This window comes from Lathamus discolor, chromosome 20, assembly GCF_037157495.1.
Source record: "Lathamus discolor isolate bLatDis1 chromosome 20, bLatDis1.hap1, whole genome shotgun sequence".
NCBI classification, from domain to species: Eukaryota; Metazoa; Chordata; class Aves; order Psittaciformes; family Psittacidae; genus Lathamus; species Lathamus discolor.
In genome coordinates, this window is record NC_088903.1 from 5,807,490 (window position 1) to 5,830,504 (window position 23,015).

General features: G+C 56.3%; 2 protein-coding genes across 6 annotated transcripts in view; both read right to left on the reverse strand.

Annotated features, from left to right (window-relative positions):
* Positions 1–47: 47 nt before the first annotated feature.
* Positions 48–7,362, reverse strand: ITGA2B (integrin subunit alpha 2b). Of its 3 annotated transcripts, none has more exons than XM_065699255.1 (30): positions 7,186–7,362; positions 6,978–7,108; positions 6,810–6,907; positions 6,573–6,738; positions 6,449–6,498; positions 6,180–6,225; positions 5,905–6,033; positions 5,780–5,827; positions 5,618–5,661; positions 5,276–5,335; positions 4,970–5,022; positions 4,643–4,839; positions 4,329–4,511; positions 4,206–4,251; positions 4,008–4,112; positions 3,851–3,867; positions 3,616–3,767; positions 3,263–3,376; positions 2,698–2,768; positions 2,474–2,621; positions 2,196–2,288; positions 2,016–2,095; positions 1,792–1,872; positions 1,621–1,723; positions 1,400–1,552; positions 1,191–1,301; positions 980–1,093; positions 692–799; positions 500–622; positions 48–292 (listed from the first exon to the last, which is right to left on the reverse strand). In XM_065699255.1, the coding sequence occupies exons 1-30, from the start codon at positions 7,350–7,352 to the stop codon at positions 200–202; spliced, it is 3,084 nt and encodes a 1,027-aa protein (XP_065555327.1). In that variant the 5' UTR covers positions 7,353–7,362; the 3' UTR covers positions 48–199. The 3 variants fall into 3 exon arrangements, with proteins under 3 accessions (XP_065555327.1, XP_065555326.1, XP_065555325.1); XM_065699254.1 differs by having other exon boundaries at positions 692–766; positions 3,851–3,906; XM_065699253.1 differs by having other exon boundaries at positions 3,851–3,906.
* Positions 7,363–8,679: 1,317 nt separating this feature from the next.
* The window catches only part of GPATCH8 (G-patch domain containing 8), a 51,362-nt gene continuing 37,026 nt past the window's right edge, over positions 8,680–23,015 (reverse strand). For all 3 annotated transcript variants that reach the window (XM_065699247.1, XM_065699248.1, XM_065699250.1), the window contains 2 exons: positions 15,091–15,221; positions 8,680–14,566 (listed from right to left, as the gene is read on the reverse strand). In XM_065699247.1, the coding sequence (XP_065555319.1) occupies positions 10,717–14,566; positions 15,091–15,221 (3,981 nt within the window). In that variant the 3' untranslated portion in view covers positions 8,680–10,716. The remainder of the gene's footprint in view (positions 14,567–15,090; positions 15,222–23,015) is intronic.

Below are 23,015 nucleotides of genomic sequence, written 5' to 3' on the forward strand. Positions count from 1 at the left end.
CCTCCACCCCAGCCCCCCCCACCCCATCGCACCCCGCGACAGGCCTGTGCAAGCTCACAGGAGCACCCCAGGGCACCCCAGGGGAAGCTCCATGGAGCCAGGCAGAGATTTATTGTCTGGGGGCAGTGGGGGGGTGCTGGGCACCAGGGGCACCTCGGGGTGCTGGGGACAGGGAGCAAGGGGGGTCCTGGGGTACCCATTAGTCCTGGGCATCCCCTGGCTCCTCGGCGTTGCCGGGTGCCAGCTCCTGCGTGTCCTCGGCAGGCGGCCGCGTCCTCTTGAAGAAACCCATCTGGAAGAGGGACGCAGTGGCAGCCACGGTGTCACCCCAGGGACCCCAGTGTCACACCCGGGGAACCCCACATCATCACCTCAGAGGACACCTAGTGTCACTCTTGGGGACCTCAGCCTCACACCTGGGTTCCCTCCAGCGCCATTCGGGCCCCACCGCCATGGCGGGGTGTCACTAGTGTCGGCAGCGTCCCTGCTGCCCACTCACCTTCCACATGAGGAGGATGAGGAGGGTGAGGAGCAGGAGCCCAGCAAGGACCCCCAGCACCACCCATGACACCGGCACCGTCCCCTCGCCGCCGGGGCTGGTGCGCATCACCTTGGTGACAGCCTGCAGAGGGACAGGGGATGACACCGCTGCCACCTCAGCCTGGCCCTGTGTCCCCTGTGCCAGCCCTACCATGGCCTCCCCGGCGGGCAGGATACGGGGCTGGACTCGGTAGGGCATGGCCGAGGTGTTGAACCAAGCCTGTGACTGGACAAGGAACTGCTTCAGGAGGTGCTCCCGCTGGGGACAGACATGGGACACATGGGGACACGGCACAGGGGTGGTAGCAGCCAACAGCCCTGCACCCAACATCCCCAGGGCTGCTCTCTGCAGGTCCCCGGGGACCACGGTGCAGGAGGGGACACGGTGGGGACACCCCAGGGACACGGTGCCACCCCCGTCCCCTGCTGCGGACAGTACCTGCTGCAGGGTGTCCATCCACAGCAGCGCATGGACGCTCACCAGCGCCCGCTGGTCTTTGGCCAGGCCAGGCACCCGGCAGGCGATGTCCACACACGTGGCATTGCCGCAGTCCTATGGGACATGGCAGATGTCACCCTGACCGCCACCCCAGCGCCACCCACCCCCAGCACCCGTCTTGGGCCGCAGCCCCCCAGCAGCGCCCACTCACCACCAGGATGGGCTTCTCGAGCCCCGCTCCTGGCGGCTGCTCCAGGTCCCGGCGCTCCCGCTGGTGTGAGCCATTCCGGGGCGCTGCGCCCATGGGGTGCGGGATCTCCAGCTGGAAGGAGGTAAAGCGGCCGCGGACAGCCCCCCACACCTTGACACCCACCCAGCCCCCAGCGGGAGACACCGGTCCCCAGCCTGGGGCCATCCTACCTGCTCAGCGTTGAGGCCGGGCGGGCTGGTGCAGTTTATGCCCCCCTCAGTGCCCAGCTCCAGCAGGTACAGCAGGATGCGGTCCCCCAGCCGGATGGGGATGGCGAGGTGCAGGGTGACCCCGCTGACGGTGCTGGGACCCTTGTTGTGGAGCTGTGGAGGACCATGAGGTGGCACCGGGGAGGGGGCAGGCCCCAGGGGCCCATGGGTGCAGCACCTACCTGGTAGACGTGCTCCACCTTGATACCATGGTCCTCGAGCCGCCGGCTACCCTCGGCCCGGCGCCAGCTCACGGGCAGTACGGTGGTGGCCGGCAGGGAGTTGCTGGCAGGGGAAGGGGTCAGTGTCCTTCTGCGTCAGCCCCAGCCCCCCGTGCCCCCCTCAAACCTCACCCTCGCAGCTCCATCTCTGCCTGTGCCTCCACAGGCACCGTCACTGTCACTGACGTGTTGGTGGTGCTGGGGCTGTTCTTGCTGCAGGGATACAGCGAGGTGAGGGATGGAGCTGAGCTTGGGGACACGCTGAGACCATCAAGTCCTGGGTGGCCAGGTCCCAGCAGTGGGCAGGGGAGAGGAGGACAAGGGGATAGGGGCATGGGGCATCATCCTGGCGTCACCTCCGCAGCTGCAGCTGGAAGGTGATGGCATCCCCCATGTCCTCCAGCCCGGACACGCTCAGCTCCATGTCCACAGTGATCTGCAGGCAGCAGGGTGGTGGGTTGGTGACCCAGCACCGCCCCACCATGCCCAGCCCCAGTGAGTGATGGTCCAGGGGGGGTGACCCCACAGCCCCTCACCTGGGCACCTGCTTTCATGGGGTTGCCCAACTCGCAGAGCACCACGTGGGTCCCGTTCTCCTTCCTGGGGTTGCAGCTCAGTTTCTCCTGCCCCTGTGGGGTAGGGACATGGAGAGGTGACACTCATGGGCCCCCCACCATGCACCAACCAGCCTGGGGATACGGACGGTCCAAGGTGCCCACCCTCGGTACCCATCACTGCCAGGCACCCCCATGAAGGGTGGTGGCCACCCATGGCAGGGTGTGAGTCCCCCTCCCGGGCCCCTCCTGGCACCCACCGGGATGCTGCTCCGGGCAGCCTGGTAGTGGGTGCCGGGGGGCAGCAGCACCCGCAGCTCGGCCTCAAAGGCGCCTTCGCCCCTGTTGCTGGTGTTGGCGCGAAGCAGCAGCATGGCCTCGGCCCCGATGAGCAGGCGCCGGCTGGGCCTGGAGGGACACAGATGGGGACAGGGCTGCGCAGCCCGGGGTGATGCTGCACCCTCCCACCCGCCCCAGTGCTCACGTCTCGGCAGCCAAGAGGAGGTCAGGGACGCAGAGGTTGTCCTCACCACAGTCCTCCAGGATGATGTGGGTCTAGGGAGGGGACAGGGGGGCAAGTGGGGGGTCGTGGGATGGGGAGTCACTGGGGACTGAGGAGGGTACAAAGAGGGCATCCCAGGGAACTGAGGATACTGGGGGACACCCCAAGGAAGGAGCAGGGACGCGAGGGATTGGGAATGGTGGAGGGTAGAAATGGGACAAGCTGGGGGGAATTTGTGTGTGACTGGGGATAGTGGGAAGTACAAAGGGGACATCCTGGAGAGGGCCTGGGGACAGGGGAGGACACTGGGTGATGCCCCAAGGAGGGAGCAGGGAAGGAGGGGACATCCCAAGGAGGGCCTGGGGGCAGCAGGGTGAGCACAGAGGCCTGTGTCCCAAGGAGTGGTTGGTGACAGTGGGGGGGCCATGGGGACAACCCCCAGAAGCACTGGGGGCAGTGGGGAGGTCAGGGGCTGTGTCCCAGCAAGGGGCTGGGGACAGGAGCATGGGGACGAGCCCACCCCATGGCTCAGCCGTCTCCCCCCTACCTGTGCCTGCACCAGGGTGTCCCCATAGAGCACCAGCCCCGGGGCCCCCTCGGGCAGCGCCAGGCTCAGGCTCAGTGCCACCGGGCTCAGCTTGTCCTTGAAGTCAGCCTCGTCCTGGGGGCACCCATGGGCACCCCAGTGAGCTCCCAACACGCCCCGGCCCGGGGCCCCCACCCGGTCAGGCTGGGGACACCACTGCCCACATCCCTGTCCCCATCCTGCCTGGGGACGCTCCTGCTTCCATCCCTGCCCCAGTCTCAGCTGGGGCCGCCGCTGGTCCCATCCCCGACCCTTGTGCTGGGGATGTCCCCACCACTGCCCACTGCCCCCGCCAGCCCGCGCTGGCTCCGTACCCGCAGGTACGCAGTGAGGTTGCGGCACACGGGGGGTGCCCCCGTGTCCAGCTCCAGCTCCTCGTGCCAGGACGCCTGGTGGCCCCGCAGCAGCAGCACCCTCCGGGACAGCCGGGGCTTCAGCCGGTCCAGCTGCAGCTCGGCCTGGAGGCCTGGCACAGCGGGCGGGGGGGAACACGGCACCGGTGACACTCGAGCTGTGCCCCGTGTCCCCCCCGCTGGCGCTGGCACTCACGGATGTGCTGCGGGATGCTCTGGCCCGTCACGCTGACACAGAGCACCACGGGGAAGCTGCGAGGGGACAGCACCCAGGGGCGCTCAGGGACCTGCCCCGGGGCAATGTCCCCACAGCGGCCGTGTCCCCACCGCGGGGTCTCCAGCACACGGCTCACCAGCTGACACGGGTGCCGAAGCCGGGCAGGACACACTCCAGGACCTCCGGGTTCAGCCCGTCAGGGACACTCAGCTGGGTCCGGGCCACCACCACGGGCTGTCCTCTGGGACACAGGGGCAGAACTGAGGTGCCGGGGACCGGGGCAGCGTCCCCTTCGGGCTGTGCCAGCACCGGAGCCGGCGCCACGGGCACTCACCGGTACACGGCCACTTGGGCTGCGCCGTAAGCGCCCACCAGCAGATCTGGGGGGACGAGCGGGGGTCGGTGACGGGGCAGGTGGCAGCGGGGGGCTCTGGGGGGCACGGCGCTGGGGGCGTACCCGAGTAGCCGTTGCCATCGAGGTCAGTGGCACCGCGCAGGGCGAAGCCGAAGGCTGCCGGGCCGGGGAAGGGGCTGTCGAGGCGCTGGGTGGGCAGCGGCTCCAGCCCCTCGCTCTGCCCGCGGAAGATGAAGACCTGCCCGCTGCCAGCGTCACCGCCGAAGGGGGCACCCACGGCCACGTCTGCCGACACAGGGGCCGTGAGCGCCCCGGCTGCCCCAGCTCCTGCCTCTGCTCCCCCCCTGCTTTAGATCGAGCACCGCGGGGGTCCCCTCGCAGCGCCCCCATCGCAGCCCCGTGCCGGGTGCCGTTACCGCCGAAGCCGTCCTTGTCCTGGTCCCCGAGGCTGGCGATGGCGGCGGCGAAGCGGCCGTAGGGGTGAGTGCCCGTCAGGGTCTGGGGGGGCCGCTGCAGCCCCCCCAGGTACAGGTAGAGGCGTCCCAGCTCGCTGCGCTGCCCGTCGGGGCGCCGGGCCACGAACAGGGGGGCACCCACCAGCACGTCGTCCTGCCTGCACCCAGTGCAAGGGTCGGGGGAGGGGGCCCAGGTTTGGGGTCTGGTGGCACCCGGGGGGGTGCCAGGCAGAGGCAGCACCCATGGGTGCCCCTATGGAGGTGGGGGACGACAGTCCCAGCTCTCACCCATCCCCATTGATGTCCGCCACGGCCACTGTGTGCCCGAAGTACGATGCCACCTAGAAAGGGTCTGGGTGAGGGGAGGCACTGGGTGGGGGGCGGGGGGTTGTGCCACAGGCACTGCAGGGTGTGCTGGTGATGGGAGGGGGGAATTCGGTTGCTGGGGGTATCATGGGGTGACTGGGCAGGGTGGCAGTGGGCAGCAGGGAGCCATGGGGTGCTGGTAGGGAGCAGCGGTGCAAGACTGGGGGTCACTGGGTACAGGGTGCTGGGGGTGTCTGGGCTGTGGGGTGGGCACAGGGTGTTGGGTACCTGCTCACTGGTGATGCCCCACAGCTGGCGCAGGGTCGCACCCGCACTGAAGATCTCCACCTGCACAGAGCAGTATCAGGCCCTGGCCCCATTACAGGGGGGCACGTGGGGTGCATAGAACCATAGAAGCACAGAGTGGGTTGGGTTGGGTTGGAAGGGACCTTAAAGCTCTTCCAGCTCCAGCCCCTGCCACAGGCAGGGACCCCTTCCACTGGAGCAGCTTGCTCCAAGCCCCAACCAACCTGGCCTTGAGCACTGCCAGGGATGGGGCATTTACCACTTCTGTGGGCATGGCCTTGGTGGTGTCCCCCTCATTGGGCACCCACGCCTGGCCCCACTCACCTCACCCCTCGTGTTGCTCTTGTTGGGGACCCCCACCACATACTCTGCAGGGACAAGAGCTCTCAGTGCCACATGGCACTGGGGTGGGCACAGGGACACCCCTGGCACTGGGGTGAGCTCAGAGGTTGCCCAGAGCCCATTTGTCCACCCCCCAAGCACTACCTTTGGTTTTGGGATTGCCATCGAACTCGCCCACAGCCACAGAGTACCCTGCAGGGAGATGGGCAACAGTGACCCCCTGTGCCCCAGCTCTGGGGCTGAGGGGCTGCCCCATGCTCACTGCTCACCCCGGTACCCATCCTCGTAGTCGAAGGACACCGGCTCCTCTGTGGGGCGTCCTGGTTGCTCTGGCCACAGCAGGGACTTGCCGTGGAAGCGGGTGAGGATGGCGTCAATTCCCACCGAGTACAGGAGCCCTGTGGGGCATGGGGTGGCACCAGCACTGATGGGGCACCTGCTGGCACTGGCCCTGGGCTCCCAGTGCTGCTGCAGATGGCACCTACTGGGGTGCCCCATCTCAGGTGCCCTGATCTTGCTGTGCCCCCCCAAAGGCCGGACTCACCCATGAAGTAGTACCCTCCGGGGGCACCCAGAACCAGTGTCCCGTCCTGCAGCAGGAGCTGGTGTCAGCAGCCACACTGGGGGACCCCACCTCATCACCTCCTGCAGCATCCTCCCCCCACCCAGCATCCCCACCCCAGCATCCCCAACCCAGTATCCTCATCCCAGCATCCCAACCCAGGGTACCCTCCTGGCCTCACCCCCTGCATCCCCATGAGCATCCCTCGATCACCCCCAGGGTCATCCCAAGACCCTCAGCACCCATCTCACCCGGGTGACGGCCGCGCTGAAGCCGATCTCGCAGTACCGCTTGTCATAGGCTGCGGGCACCGGGCAGGGTCAGACCGACCACGGGCGGGGGGCAGCCACCGCCCGCACCCCCGGCCCCACGCACCGTAGTTGCTGTCCCGGTAGGCGCCGGCCATGAGCTGGTCGCGGCAGGGCGAGTACCAGGCGACGCGCGGCGGCCCGGGAGCACCCACGAAGCAGGCGCCGGTCGGGGTGCGGAACGCCTCGTGCTGCCCGTCCAGCGCGTTCCAGTGCTGCAGCGGGGCGCAGGCCTGGCCGAGGGGCGGGATGCGCTGGGTGCCCACCCCGCCGCCCGCTGCCCGCGCCCGCCGCCGGTACCCACCACGAGCCGGCCCTGCCAGCTCCGGACGGACGCGCCCAGCCACTGGTGCGATTTGTAGGTGCGCAGCTCCAGGGGGCCCTGCGCCTCGGCCTCGTCTCCTGCGGGAGCAGGGAGGGGGAGCGTGCCGGGTGCTGGTGACCCCCCCGTCAGCCCCCGGCCCCCACTCACCCGTGGCGTCGATGGGGAGGGGCTCGCAGGGGGCCCCGCTGGGGGGCCAGGGGCAGAGGAAGACGGCGCCGGGCTGCGCCACGCCGGGCTGGGAGGTGTTGGCGCGGGGGGCCCCCACCACCACGCTGGAACTGCGGGGCGCAGGGGGCGGGTGTCGGGGGCGGGTCGGGAGCTGTGCCCGGCCCCGGCGCCCCCGGCTCCCCCCTACCTGCCCCGGCCCGCGTGGAAATCCAGGGAGAAGCCGAAGTAGCTGCCGGGGGGGCCCTGGTACGTGGCGGGGGGGTCCTGCAGGAGGCTGAGGGCAGGGGCCGAGCGCAGCCCCCCGAGGAGCAGCAGGGCCCGCAGCAGCGCGGCAGCGCCCGCGGCAGCGCCCATCGCCTCCCGAAGTGCAGCCCCAGCCCCTGCGCAGCCCAGCCCGGCCCGGGCCCTCCTTATCGGGGGGGATGCAGCCGGGGACGGGACAGCGGGCACGGGAAGGGGAACCCCCGCGCACGCAACCACACGGGGAGGGGCGGGTGGACACGGCCACGGTGGAAGCAGCACAAACCCTCACCCAGCACCCGCTGAGCGCCCCCCGCCCGCGCTGTGGGACCCGTATCTCGGGGTGCAGGCCCGGCCGGAGGAAATGCGGGGGGGGGGGGGGGTGTGCTACCGGGTGCAGGGGCCCCATCCGCTGTCCCCAAGGTCCCCTCCGCAGGAGAGGGAGCAGTGAGGGGCTCCCCCCTGCAGCAACACCAGCACTGGGCATCGCCACCAAACTGCCCCTGGCAGGGGCACCCCGAAACCCCACCAGGGGAGAAGAGCGGGGCCGGGCAGCCCAGGGCCTCTGGGAAAGGGGCAGGCGAGGGGATGAGTGCCAGGGCTGGGGACAGCCGCAGCCAGGCCAGCAAGAGGGCTCCTTGTCCCGGATGCAGGGAAAGGTGCCCGCAGGGCAAGTCAGGCCTGAGCAGCGCTGGAGCGAGGCCAGAGGAGGGCACGGAGCTGCTGTGAGGGCTGGAGCAGCTCTGCTCTGGAGCCAGGCTGAGAGAGCTGGGCTGGGGCAGCCTGGAGAAGAGAAGGCTCCTGAAGGGGAGACCTGAGAGCAGCTCCAGTGCCTGAAGGGGCTGCAGGGAACCTGGAGAGGGGCTTGGGACAAGGGCCTGTAGGGACAGGCCAAGGGGAATGGCTTGAACCTGCCCGAGGGGAGACTGAGCTGAGCTCTTAGGCAGAAGCTCTTCCCTGTGAGGGTGCTGAGGCGCTGGCACAGGGTGCCCAGAGAAGCTGTGGCTGCCCCATCCCTGGCAGTGCTCAAGGCCAGGTTGGACACAGGGGCTTGGAGCAAGCTGCTCCAGTGGAAGGGGTCCGTGCCCATGGCAGGGGTTGGAGCTGGAGGCACTTTAAGGTCCCTTCCAGCACAAACCAGGCTGGGATTCTGTGCCTCTTGCCTGGTTCCATTCTGGTTCCAGGCTCACCAGACAGGTTGGTTGTGCCACTCACTGTGCTGAGGGCTCCTGCCCAAACACCACCCTTTAACCCCCCCCCAACAACACAAATTTAAAGTACATTTTCTTTGCATTTAGCTCAGCGGCTGCTGAGCAAAGAATCCCAACTCAGAGTCACTTTACTTGATGAACCAAGCATCCAATGCTGTTATTTTAGGAAGAAGCCCTGGGCTCCATCCCCTTCAGCAGCTCCCATTCACGTCATGCAACAACCACACACATTTTTCCACAAATCATTGGTTTATTAGAAAGGTTTTTTCCCCTCATTTTACAGCATATATATATATATATATATATATAATCTTATGTGACAAAGTTAAATACAGTCTGTTTATGCCTGGTAAGTAATGACAGGTTAATTATTTTTAGCACTATTCTGGAAGTCAACCCCCCCTCCGGGCTGCAGCGTGAGGAGTGCCAGAACGTGGATGTGGGATCTAGAAGCTAAGGAAGCCCAGCACTGAGACATTAATACTGAATCTCTTCATTATTTACAGAGAAATTGAGTCCCTTTCAGTGACTGCTGGGGTTCAGACCTGCCCAACCACAACATTTCTCATTCCAAGAGTGAGGAAGCTCCAGAGGTTTTGATCCTTTCAGTCTCTGTCCACTCAGGAGGATGGGGAAGGGGACCCCTTGCTGCCAGCTCCCAAACCAGCCCCAGAAGGTGCCCTCAAACCACTCTGACCCAAGGACCTGAATCCCAAAATCCCAGTGCAATGGGAGAGCTCTTGGCTGGAAGAGCCTCCCCATGGTATCAGCTGGAAGAACCGAGCAATCCCTTAGGGAACATCAGGGTTAGGCCTAAATCACCTCTCCCTGTGGGAGGATGGGTTCAAAGGCTCTTCCCTCACCAGAAGGCTGCTGGCACCTGCGGATCACCCACCTGAGCCCAGGGGGGAAGAAGCAGAGACAAACCCGGGTATTTTACACTCTGCCCCTCCCAAGGCTGCCTCCAGGGTCCAATTCCTACAGCAGGGACACGGAGCCACTCCTGCTCCCAGCCTTTGTGTTATGCTGTAAAATGCTAACTGAAGATTCAGTTAATTTTTTATTTATTTTGGGGTTTTTTTTACATTTTATGGTACATAAAAACTTCAAAAATATGTGAGCTCGATAAACTATACATGCTGAAGTCATCCTGCAGCTAGCTGCAACTCCAAAGTGGAACCTTTCCAAGTGTCTTATTTCACCTACAGCAAACCTATTTACACAAAAGCCACCAGAACAAAGTACCACTAAAAGAACTGGCTGTAAAAATTATTATTGCAATATACTACAAATGTAACCTTTTTATAGGAGCTACAAAAAGCAGCATTTTTGTTTACAGAGTTCAGTGCAATTCTTTACATTAAAAAAAAAATCCTATAAATTAATAAGGAAACCATCAGTATTACAGAGGAAAGAGGAATTCACTTCACACACCCCGGCCACTCCCCCCAGGCCTCAGTATTGCTTTAATTCCCAAAGGGATTTTTCTCCTCTCCCTGCCCACAGGAGGTGGAAGTCAGTGAGATGTTTTCCCTCCTCTCAGAAGAGTGGTCAAACCCCAGACTGGAATCACCACCCCAGAGCCTCTCTGCAGCCCAGGACATGGGGTTCCTGGTACACGTGTAGCTCCTCTCTTTCTCTTTACAGTAAGATCTTGACTCCACCTTTGCTGCTCACCCCAAGGACAAAACCAGCAGCCGAGAACCTCCTGTGATGCCTGAAGACTGGTGCTGGCCCAGTCAAATCCAGCATGGCCCTGCCCTTCCCTTCACCTCCTCACCAGCATCCGCAGCTGCCGGTTCCTCAGCGTCTTCTCACCCATTCAAAGCTGGATTCAATCATGCTGACCGTTTCAATTAGATGACCTCATTAAAAGGGTTTTTAGAGACCTATAAGTGTGTATGGGATCTCCTTCATCATGTACAAGGTGGCAGAAGGGAGATGATCAAGTGTGGGGATTAGGGAAAAGAAAAAAATAGAGCCGTTCCAAGCATCTTGCTGGTCTACACGTGAAATGATTCTCCTAAGAGAGTGCTGCTACGTGCACAGAAGTGTTGGGGACTTGAGACTGTCCCTGGTAGTGGATATACACAATGCTTACGACTGACCCATCGCCTGCTGCTCCCCAGCCCTCGAGCCTCTGGCTTCTTTGGCTGCTAAAGAGTGAAAAGAAATTCTCAGGTTTCACCCACCAGCTGGATCAACTCCAAACCCCTTCCCAAAATGCACAAGATTCTCCTTCCTCCGAGGTTACTTAATTTTGTCCTTCATGTGCCGTGACTGGGTGGATGCTGCAAGTCCTGTCCTGAGAAGATGGGGTGCAGCAGAGGGTGAAGGTGTAAGGCTGTGGCAGCTGCAGCCGCAGCGGGTCTAGGGGCAAGAAGGGTTGGATAAAGAGCGTGAGGAACGGGATGGAAAGTGAAGGGGCCGGGATGAATGGCTGACGCCGGAATGATGTGGATGGGGTGGCTGGCTAGAAACGTAGCAGGGTGCCCTGGAATAATGGAGTGGGTCAGGTGGGATAAGGAAATAGGTGTTAAGTGGGGCTGGGGTATGTGGTGAACCTGAGCGAGGGGTTGGGGATGGGGGTGTGGGTGGATGCCGATAGCAGCGGCGGCAGCGGCAGCATGGTGCTGCAGGATGGCGTGCTGCACCGTGGTGATGGATGTGGCTGAGGCTGCCGGTGGCTGCTGGATGTGGATGGGCTGCAGGGCAGGCGCTGCCGGAGCCAGGGCTGCTGAGGCTGGGAAGGCCTTGACCTGCTTTGCCATGAGCTGCTGCTGGATGTGCTGCTGCGCAGCTTGCTGCAGCTTACTGTACTTCTCCATCTCCTCGGGTGTAAAAGTGATGGGCTGGCTCTCGAGCGGTGCTAGAGAGGAATCTTCTCCTTCCCGGTCCCCTTCAATGCTTGGCTCCCCACCCTGAGGCACATAGCCAGGAAAGTGCTCAACATCTGGAACTAAGGGCATCATACTGGTTTCCACCGGGACTGGCTGGTTGCCCCCATCCATAGGTTCTAGCCCATCGCCATCTCCCGGCTCTGAGAGGAAGCTGTGTGGCATAACCAGATCTCCAGACCTGAAGCACTCAGGGAGTGCCGGTGCCTCGAGGGGAATGGACCGCATTTCCACAGCAGGTTCGTCCCGTTTCTGCTCATCCAGAGGCTTGTCCTGAATCACCATCACCACTTCTTCCAAGAGAGACTGGCCACCCAACTGAGCCTCCTCAATGCCCTGGGAAACCTCCTCAACATCCGACAGCTCTTGCTCCTCACCCCTCTCCAGCCCAGACTCCTCGTACCGTTTGGTGTTTGGCTTCCGAACGGTTGGCAGTTTCCCAATTAAGGGAAGAACTGGTTTGTTGCCCAAGGAAGGAGGAAGTTTGGGGCCAAAGTAGCCCTGGGGAGGATCCTTGAGCTTTATTCCCACCTTGTTTGTCCCTGGGAGCATCTCGTCAGTGATGCAGGGCTTCTTCTCAACCTTCTTGGACTGAATCTTCTCCAGGAGCAGCTTTGCAGTGACAGAGTTTCTCTCCTCAGGGCTGCCGTCCCCTTCCGAGGTCCTGCCTATGCCAGAGCCGCTGCTGTTTTGGGACAGTGAGCCAGATCCTTTCAGATCCTCTCCTTTGCCATCCTCTTTCTTCAGCGAGGATCCTTCACCTCGGCCTGTACGGAAATAGTGTGGAGATTGCGAGCGGTAGATTTTGGACCTGATGAAGTCTCTCCTGCCCGGTCTCCTCTCCTCGGGGCTCTCATGGCCTCGAGAGCCCTTCCGTGACAGGGACCTCTGCGAGTGGCTCCTGGCACTGCGGCTGCGGTCCCTGCTGTAGCTGCGGCTCCGTTTCCAGCTGCGCTCTGTTGCACTGCGGCTTCTCCTCTTGCTCCGGCTGCGGCTGCAGCTGCTGCTGTGTGTCCTGCCCCGGCTCCTTGTTCGTGACCTGCCTCGAGGGTGCGTTGTGCTCCTGCTCCGGCTCCTCGACCTGCTCCGGCTCGAGCTGTAGTCGTCATCTGAGGAGGAGTACTTGTGCCGCTTGGACCTGTGACTTGAGCTGTTGTAGTCAGAGTCATCCTCCGAGTCATTGGACCGCTTTGAGTGGCACCTCGACCGGTCACTGTAATCGCTGTAGCTGTCGTCCGAGTAGCTCCGCCGGCGGCTGTAGCGGCTGTGGTCTGAGGAGGCATCGGAGCTGGATGAGTAGGACCCGCGGGAGGAGCGCCTGCGCTCCGAGCGGGAGCGGCTCCGGGACCGCTCGCTGCCAGAGTCATCGTCATCGCTGTAGTGTGAGGGGGACTTCTGCCGGCAGCGCTTCCCGGGGGAGCCCTCCTCACTGTCGTAGTCCCCGCTGCTCTGCCGGCTCCTGCGGGCGGCCCTGCCCGGAGCAGGACCTGAACACCGCCGCCTTGGAGCGGGGAACTGCTGCAGGTCAGCCCTGTGCTTCCTGCTGCAGTGCTCCAGACAGGAGTTACCTCCATCCTCTTTCTTACCGCTGCTTCCCTCCTCTGCAGACAGAGACTTCCTCTGGGACTCCTGGGAGCACCGCTTTCTCCTCGGGCAGTGCCTGCACTCCTCGGGCAGTTCTGTTTTCAGGGCCCGTTCCGATTCAGTTGAAAGACAGGATTTGCCTTTTTTGTGCCGGTGCCTTCTCCGTTTCTTGGGTTTCTCTTCTCCCAGGTCAGTTTTCCGGCCCTTCTCATCAGCCTCCTCCTTGTGTTTCCGTCTGTGTTTGCTGGATTTTTTGTGTTTCTTTTTCTTTTTGTGTTTATGGGACCTGCCAGATTTGCTCTTCCCCATTATGCTTTTACCACCCTCTTCTCCCTCTCCCTTACTAACACTCGTCAAGCTGGACTCCTGCTTGTTCTGGAAGCCACAGTGGGACAGAGATTTGGTTTCCATTTTCAGAGCAGAACTGTTGGCTACACTTTCTGCCTCCTTGGCTTTGCTCATCTCACCAGGTTCTGTGCTCTGACCACTTCCCTTACAAAGGCCCCCTGGCTCCTTGGGTTTCTCTGCCCCTTTGCCTTTACCATCTTTATTGCGAGAGAGCTTGAAATCAAAATACAATGGGTTACAACTGTATGAAACCGATGGTTCTGCTTTGGTAAATATGAGAAGCTCTGAAGGCCACTGGAGGGTCGTGCTCTCATCTTTACTTAGAACAGGGAAAAAGGGTCCTGTGGGATGCTTTGGTCCTTCAGAGACATTCTTACAGCCTGAGGCAAGCTGTGGCGCTTCTTTAGCAGTGTCTGGCTCAGGGAGGTCGCTCTCTGGCAGATGCTTGCTCTCCTGCACACTCGCATTTTCCAGGACTTCTTTTAGCTCAGTTTTGCTCTGCTGAGCTGTGCTTTCAGTAGTGCTCTGCTCCTTCTGCTGCCCCGTGCTCTCAGCAGCCTTCTCTGAGTGCTTGCTGGGTTTGGGCTTTGGAGAACCACCCTTTTTAACTTCATGGGTGGCTCTTTTGTTCACATTTTCAGCTTCCATTTGTTCGGTAGACTTCATGAAAAGCAGGAATTGAAAGTTAGGCTTCACTTTACAATGGGCTGGGGGAATATAGTGGTAGTATTCTGGTTCAATTGCCATTGGTCCATCTTCTCGTCTCATCTTTTTTAGTTTTGACAAAGTAGTGGCTAGAGACCCACTGTCTTTGTCATGTTGCTCATCTTCCTCTGCCTTGCCATCAGAGTTATTTGTGCTTTCACCCTCACCACATTTCTGCAGACTCCCTGCCTCTGAGGACCCTTTCTCATCTGCTTTTGCTCCATCTGCAGCATTTGATTCTTCCACATGGTCCTTGAAAACAGAAGCTATGGTCTCAAGCTTTACTGGAGTCTTCTTTGCAAAGGAAAAAGACACACCTATCTTCTGCAGGGGAGTTCCCAAAGTACTCTTGATGCCAAAGCTGATTGCCTGTGCTCCCTGGACAGGCATTTGGCTTGGTGTAGCAGTGCCAGCAACGTGTCCAGTGTTTAAGAAACTTCTGTCCATACTCATCTCTGTAGCTTGGCCAGAAGTTGACTGGACGAAAGAGCTGCTGTTGGCTGCAGAATCATCACCATCATCTCCACCTTCCTCATCCACAGCCACCGTGGTGGTTCTGAACATGGGTCCACTTCCAGGAGCACTGTATGAACAAGTTAAAACAGAGGGAACAGCTGACTGCCACTTGTATACCCCTGCAGATGGATTCATGCCTCATTTAAAAGTCTTGTACATAAAGCTGTGGCTCAGTGTTCAAGGCCAAGTTGGACAGGGCTTGGAGCAAGCTGCTCTAGTGGAAGGTGTCCCTGCCTGTGGCAGGGGTTGGAACTGGAAGAGGTTTAAGGTCCCTTCAACCCAAACCAGTCTGGGATTCTAGGATTTCAAGTACTCAGGTATCCAAAAATACACATTAAAGTAGCATTACACAGCCATCTGTTAATAAAAATAAACTGAAGAAAACATTCTGCTGGATAAAGGCATTTGGGGACGCTCTGGACTATGGCTTCAGGGAATTCACTCCCACCAAAACCACAGCACGGGGTGCGGCTTGCCCTCCAAACCTGTGTGTGATTACGGGAGCCAGAATGGCAGCACAGCCCAGGGCTGCAGCCCCAGGCAGGCCTCACACACAGGTGCCTGAGGGTGCTCAGGGGTCACCACACTCACCATTCAGGCTGCCTCCTCTGCTCAGCCAGCTCGTGGAGGCGCCGCAGGGCCTTCTCTTGCTTCCTTTCATCTTTACGTGATCTTGAAGAGACATTGCGAGCAAACTCCCTCTGCTTGAGATCTTTCAACCTCTGAGGCAAAAGAAAGCAGGAATGGATTAGATCCAAGTGGGTTTAGGGTAAAGTGTCCAAAAGCAGCTCTGCTGTCGCACTGGAAGTGCCCTGTCAAGCCCATCCCCAGGAACATTTATTGAGCTAGGATGGAGCAACAGCATCATAGCTCAACAAACCACATGGAGCACATTGCCATCATCCCAGTAGCTATGTGAAAAGACAACTGTTGATCACTTTCAGTTATTTCAAGTCTGTGTATCTGCATATCCAATCAACATTACTGGTTTTCTTTAGCATGTACAATAAAGCTGATTTCAAAGCAACAAGCAAGTTCTGGAAGGAAAAGCGGAAAAATAAAGGAAGGGTTCTGCTGCTCTTGGAGGGTGCAGATGTACTTGACAGACAGCGCATGACAGAAGTCTGAATAGCATGGACAGAGAGGGATTAGCTGGTGCAAGAGTTACCCAAGTATTACATCTTCCAAAAGCAATGTACAAATTACATTGGAGAAGGTGCAAAAAATCCCATGCAGATGATTCCAGTAAGCAAAGAAACAATACAACATACACCACAAACAGTTACTTGCTTTCCTGACAGTAGTTCCGAGATGGGTTCTCAAGAAACAAAATGCTCTAAAATGCTCTTTTGGTTTTGGATACTTGAGAGAGCAGAACCACCAGATGCTCAGGAATCCTGGCACAGGAGGAAGTCAACCAAGCCCAAGGGATTCCAAATGTCATAATGTCAGAGGAAATCTAGAGATCCAGTTCTAATAGAGATGGAACATCCAAGACTATAGGAAATGTTTGAAAGCCCTTGTCTCAAAGCACTAGGAAAGAGGCTGCTGTTTCTCCTCTGCATACATGGCAAAATTCATAAGGCTTTTTTAGAGCACTGTGCAGAAGTTCAAGTGACAGAAAGCAGCAAGGAAAGACCTTTCCCACCCAAACAGATTTACTTTTCTCTTTTGGTGCACTATATGAAACCCTTCCAAAAGGCCCAATTCCAGAAAGGATCATGGACCCAGCTTCTGAGGAAGTTTCATGTTTTCAGGCACTTCATGGAGGGCCTGAAAGACTAAGGGGATCAAAGCAGTAGCCACTTGAGAAAGTTTCTTGTACAAGATGTACAAATCATTGGCGATTTGTAAATACACCCTGTGGCTGCTGACTGCCTCTTGGATGGAGCAAAGTCAGCATAGAATGGTTTGCGTTGGAAGGAACCTTAAAGCTCACCCAGTTCCAACCCCCTGCCCAGGCAGGGAAGCCTTCCACTAGACCAAATTGCTCCCAGCCCCATCCAAGTCAGGCTGGACCACACAGAAACAGTGGATCTGAAAACTAACCCAAAGCTCAAATCAGAGGCATTAAGTTGGCCCAATGTAAAGAGAACATTGCTTTGTGAAAAAGGGGGAAGATTTGACAAGACAGGATTTTCTTACCTATTTACTAAATATGGTTGAGCGTTGCCAAATTCAGAGGGAAAGACACACAGAAAAAGCTACAGCTATAGACACTTGTAGAAAGAAACTCACTCTTGTGATCTGGCCTCCAAAATTAGAAGGGTTTGCTTTCAATACATCAGCTGAAAACATCACATCACAAAGAAGAAAAGAAAGTAAAAATGTAACAAGAGTGCAAGAGAGGAAAAAATACAACAAGCAAGGGTTAGGGCCCAGGCTGTTGCTGGGGTGTGAGCTACTCTACAGAGCAGGAATGAGCCAGTGAAGCTACAGGACGGAGCTCAGGGAGCCTGGAGCAGGAGCGAGGACACACATACACATACACGCTCAGACACAGCAATGATCCCACCTGGAACAACAGAGCTACTTTCACCAGGACAAGTAAAGGGCTCCAGGGTTTTGTGGTGTATGTTCAGTGGTGAATAGTGATTTTTTTTTTCCCGAGAGGGAGGAAAAAAAAAAAAAAAGACAAAAAAAGAAGTGGGCTAAGCAATGCTACCAGCTTTTTCATGCTGATTCAAAGAGCAGCTCTAAATGCTCCAGGAAGTTAAAGTTACCAACAGCTGACAGAACTACTGCACTGGGGTTTGATGCCAAGTCTCTCAATCACTCATCCCTTGGAAAACACATGGCCTGGCTATTTACCACAGAACGAACTGTGACCTTTTCCTTTGGAGAGGAAGGTGCAATGGTGCACTGGGAAACCCAACCCCAGCCATGGCTGTAAATATCTCCCAGGAAAGCAAACAGGCTCCAGGCCTGTTGGTAATGCTGTAGCTGCCCATGATGCCTTCATTACAACAGACAGTTCTAATGGAAACAGAATTAAATGCCCATTTCCTTAGATGCTGATCTTTGTGTATCTCTGCTCCCCAGACCTCCCACTCTCTGCATCTATCAACTAGAAGTGATGCAGCAAATCACTATCCCGGGTGTGCTGTGACTCCAGCACAGGCGATACAGCAACACCTGGCCACACCAGTATCGGAGCCCTTCTGGGTGACAAACCAGCAACCCTGCTTTCAAGGCTGCCGAGAGTTTACTACTCCCCAGACGAGGGAGAAGTTGGCCTGATTTTGGGAAGCTGACTTTGCAAAGGACTAAGATCTCAAGGCTGAGTTTCTTTTCGTTGCACACCGGAAGGAAGAAGGGTCTTGCTGGGGATAGAAAGACTCCACAACTGCACTGGGCCATCCCCCTGGGAATGTAAGATCATATAATCCCAGAACGGTTTGGGTTGAAGGACCTTAAAGCTCATCCAGTTCCAACCCCCTGCCACAGACCAACACTTACAAAATAGCCATAACTTTTCAGGATACCCTGTCAGTGACTGTCACCTCACTCACTGTTTCAAGTGCATCACTGAATCCAGTCATTTACCCATGCAGAGAACAGTGGATAACCAGGTAAGCACAGCTATGCCCACCCTATGCCCCAAACTTAACTGGGGTGAAGCAATTAAAAGCCTGAAGTACAATTTCACAGCAGTAAAAGCGGCGTGTGGAAGCACTGAAATGCTTTTCGCTCTACTCCAGGGCTCAGCCTTCCCACAAAGCTATTTCAAGTTAATTGATATTTAAACTCTGCTTACGCTAAGGAAACTTCCATCTAATCCTTAGGCAAAGGTTCATGATTTTAATCCTCCAAAATCTCAAAATTTCTTTTTGGACCACAACACATGCGTGGGTGCTCCTCCTCCTCCCCGCCCCAGCAAAGACATTTAGCCAAGGATTTCATGTAGCTGCTGTATCATCCTCAGAGGGCTTCTCACTAACTCAGGAACGGGAGCCCTGGGAACCCATCTCAGGGTGAAAGCAGCCTTTTTAGGTGTTCCCACAGTGCTCAGCAAAGCTATAATTTCTGCAAGAGGATTAAAGCCACCAACCTGCATTAAATCAAACACACAGCCCTAGTGTTACTAGAGGACTTTCACATTAGGAAGCTTTTTTTCTTCATAGGCAGTGTGTTTTCTGAGGAAGCAGCAACACATTTCCAAACCGTAGGATGAGAGTGACCATGAAGCCAAGAAATCCTGTTCTGCTGGGTTATTACTTCAGCTCTAAGGGCCACATCAGTGCCCACAAACAAGGACAGAGATCACCAGGACTTCAATAGGCTGCCCAAATTCCTGCCTGCTAGCAGCAGTACTTCAGTGCTTCAAGCTTTTCCTCAGCTTGGAATTGTGTTTCCAATTAATAGCTGCCACCCACCTCAGCTTTGTAACGAAGAATAGTATTTTAAGTTTTCAGCCTTGTTTCTAACAAAATTACTCAGAAGTCTCCAAATTTCCATGGGAATCCAAACTGAGCTCCTCAAGAACAGGTTTGCTGTAAGATCTGCAGCTACCTCAGTGCTCCAGCACAAAGGGGTCCTGGATCATCTCCCCATCACCACGTAACTCAGGAGAGGCCAAACTGGCAAACACCACCATCACCTTACAGTTCCCTTCAAACTGGCCTCAATGAGCTTCACTCAGGCACCAGTGAAAAGCTCCAGAGACAGCCCATCATGGACACGTGAAAGGGGTGAAATGAGAAGGGAACAATGAGGATCCGGGAGCTGTTGTAACAGGGAACCCCTCAGCACATGCTGTGACAACCGGGCCAGAGGTTTTGCTGGTGGGATGGTGTGGAGGAAAGACCTGCCCGGTACCCAGCTGGAGTGCATGGCTTTCCGTGTTCTGATAAAGGGATTTCCTATGCCTAAGTTGACAAAGCCACGCAGTTTCTCTGAACTGAGGCCCATTCAAGAGACATTCTTTGCCTAAAACTGCAGAACAGAAAGTGTTATTCTCAGAATAAAGCCCTCTGCTACACTGCTTGCTAGACCTGAAGATCCTAGACTTCCATGAGAAACCTTCATTCAGGAGAGCAGGATACACTCTATGGGATCCATGTACCATGAGATTTCAGAGTTGGTTTGAGACAGGAGACAGCTTGCGGAACAGCACAAGGGTGTCAGAGCCTGCTCCTCCCCTGCTATTGCTGCCGAGTCTCTCTGCCAATCCCTATTAAAGGATAATGCACTTTCCATTACATGCCAGCACATCTCTGCCTTCCTGAACTTTTGACATGTGCTTGATTCTCTGCCACAAAAGCTTATAGGAACAAACTACACCATTAGCTAAGTAAGAGGCTCAAAGGATGGCAACCTTTACAGTTTCACAGGAGTGAGAACATAAGACCTGCTTATTTTTGGTAATCAACATTCTCTGCATGCTCAGAAATGAAGCGGAAAGAGCAGAGGGGAAATGGCACAAAACTGCAGCTTCATTTCATCTTCATTTCTTCCCTGACACGTTGGTTTCAACTTCGGAAAACATATCCTGTGTTAATGGCACACAGATACCCCAATGCCACTCATCATAGTGCCCCCGCCCCACACAGAGTCATAGAATGTTTTGAGTTGGAAAGGACCTTAAAGATCATCCAGTTCCAATCCGGAAACCAGCTTCCCAGAGAAGCATCTGGAGGTCTTGGTGGACAGCAAACCACCATGAGCCCTTACAGCAAAGAAAGCCACCAGTTCCACCACCAGAGCATTGCCAGCAGGTCAAGAGAGGTAAGTTTTCCTTTACTCAGTACTAGTGAGGGGTATTGGTGCTGAATACTGATTTTATGGAGCACTCTCCCCGCAGCAGGGCTCTTCTCCAAATGCATTTACCATCAGCAAGCAAGCAGCTCAACAACTAAAACTGGGCTGAGAAAAACACTATGGGGTTTTCTGAGGGTAGAAAAGCCTCCCATGTAACACCCACTGCCTTGGAGATTCTCTCTCCAGTTTCCTACATCCAAGCTGTGCTCGAAGACATTTGTTGTTGGAAAGCACAAGTGCAAATCTCCTGAAATCAGGAAGTTCAGGGTTTGGATTTAGACGACTCATCAGCCACAGCAGGGACTGTGCTGGTAATTTTACTGTGCTTTAATAGATTCCTCCAAATAAATGAGGGCATGAAGACAACTGCAGATCTATAGTCTCAGTTCTTGGGTTCCATCCTTTTTCCCAAAGAACTTCTTTATGGAAATACATTCATTCCCTTTGTCCTTTTATAAAGAGAATCTATAGAGAATTCAGCTACATGAAAGCCTGCATTTCAGTCCTGGTCAGAGCTCTCACAGTGAACCTGGCAGAGGCTTATAAAGGACCACATTTGGTGTTCACAGGGAGTGTGGAAGGAGAATGTTTTTATTCTGTTGGGTCAGTGACTGAGGGAACACAGCTCAACCCTTCACTGGGATGTGAGCAGGGAAGAGGTAAAGCTCTGTGAGACTCTGTATATAAATTCTTGATGAAGTAAACTAAGAGTAAGAGCTGGCTGCAAACACCAACTGTAAGGATTTCTGCACCATCCCAGGCAGGGGTCCTTCATAAGCTACCAGTCCTTCTACTTGGCAGGGACACCTTCCACTGGAGCAGCTTGCTCCAAGCCCCTGTGTCCAACCTGGCCTTGAACACTGCCAGGGATGGGGCAGCCACAGCTTCTCTGGGCACCCTGTGCCAACGCCTCAGCACCCTCACAGGGAAGAGGTGAGTTCATTTTCTCTCTTGCAGGGCCACCTCCATGAACCCAAGTCACTTCCATTCCTCTGGCCTCCCCGAGGAAGGGCTGACCATTTGGTGACTAGAGAGGGTCGCTGATCTTACAACCATCTGTACTTCTCATTCCAAGAAATATCCTCATTTAAGAAAACCTAGGGCACAACATTGCACACCTCCAGCAGGATGTTTACAATGATTTCAACAGGCCAATGCTTTGTGATGAGAAACTGAAGATGATTTTCCCTGTTAAAATAATCAAGCAATACCGCCTTTTGGACAGAAAGGTGTTGAGGTTGATTCAGATAAATCCAAATGCTACATGAAACCAGTATAGTCAGGAAATGATAATAATAAAACCTCCCCTTTAATTGTTTGGTGTTAACAAGTTGGTCCAGAATTTATCCGGTAGGGATCAAGCCACTTACCTATCATCCCTGTTTCGCAATAATCCTGAGTTCCTTCCTGGAATACAAGACAGTGTCTTTATAACTGGAGAGTGGAAAGGGATCTGAGGATGGAACAGCTATTTCCAGGAACAGCCTAATGCTCACTGAGCCGCAGAAGGAACAGGCAAACACTTCCATGGCATGTGGATGTGTAGTTAAAAATACTTAAAAGCAAAAATGATCCCTTGGAAAAGGCAAAAGGAAACACTGATGCCTCAAGAATTACCCCCGAGAAGACAAAATGCTGCAGATAATATACACCAAGCTGGTTTCCTGCGGTCAGCTACTGCAACATCTTTCTAAGAGCCCTCTGATCAGCCCACTTTGAAGAGAAGTTGATGGTTTTTCCTCAAAACATTTATGTTAGCCTTTATGGAACATTGCCTTCTTCTCCAAAGAGGCAAAAACCTGAAGCTTCATGTGCCACATCTTATTAAAAAGCATTTTTTCTTTAAACTACCTTAAAATTTAGAGTGGACTGTTGGAAATGAGCCCTCCTTGAGCAGGGGTGGCCAGCAGCAGAGGGCTGGTGTTACTGACCAAATTCACCTTCACCATTTCTAGGTAAGTTTCGAGCTCACTCACTGAACACTGACCCAAGAAGGTGACACACATTTCATGGCATAAAGCTGGAGCAGCAATTTTTTCCCTAAGCAAAGCATGACTGCTGCTTTGTATAAATCCCTGTGTCTCTAGAAATTAATGCTGGGTGACAGAGTGAGAGTTTGAGGGCTCATTTTCTCCAAAGCCTGCTTGAAGTTACTGCAATAGATGAATATTATCCTGTGTGTTCCCATGCCATTTTTCTTGCAGGTCACTCTTCTTGTGCTCCTGCTGATGACTCCTTTCATACCAATGAGGGGTGGTTGCTTTTCACAGGTTTATTGTTTCTCCCTCCACAGCATCTCTAGATGCTAGAAAAACTCTGGACCTTGCCAACCTCATGGAATCCCAGACTGGTTTGTGTTGGAAGGGACCTTAAAGCTCATCCAGTTCCAACCCCTGCCACGGGCAGGGACACCTTCCACTAGAGCAGCTTGCTCCAAGCCCCTGTGTCCAACCCAGCCTTGAACACTGCCAGGGACGGGGCAGCCACAGCTTCTCCAGGCACCCTGTGCCAGCACCTCAGCACCCTCACAGGGAAGAGCTTCTGCCTGAGAGCTCATCTCAGTCTCCCCTCTGGCACGTTAAAGCCATTCCCCTTGGCCTGTCCTTACGGGCCCTTGTCCAAAGCCCCTCTCCAGGTTTCCTGTAGCCCCTTTAGGCACTGGAGCTGCTCTAAGGTCTTCCCTTAAGAAGCCTTCTCTTCTCCAGGCTGAACCAGCCCTCACATCAGTCCCCCTATTAATCACCCAAGGGATTTAA

Bases quoted from the DNA above. Each gene is read 5' to 3' on its own strand.
- ITGA2B (XM_065699253.1), bottom strand. From the start codon at position 7,352: ATGGGCGCTGCCGCGGGCGCTGCCGCGCTGCTGCGGGCCCTGCTGCTC. The intron at 6,908-6,977 runs GTGAGTGGGGGC...CTGCTCCCGCAG, and splicing joins CCTCCCCATCGACGCCACGG to GAGACGAGGCCGAGGCGCAG. The intron at 800-979 runs GTACTGTCCGCA...GTCTGTCCCCAG, and splicing joins GGATGGACACCCTGCAGCAG to CGGGAGCACCTCCTGAAGCA.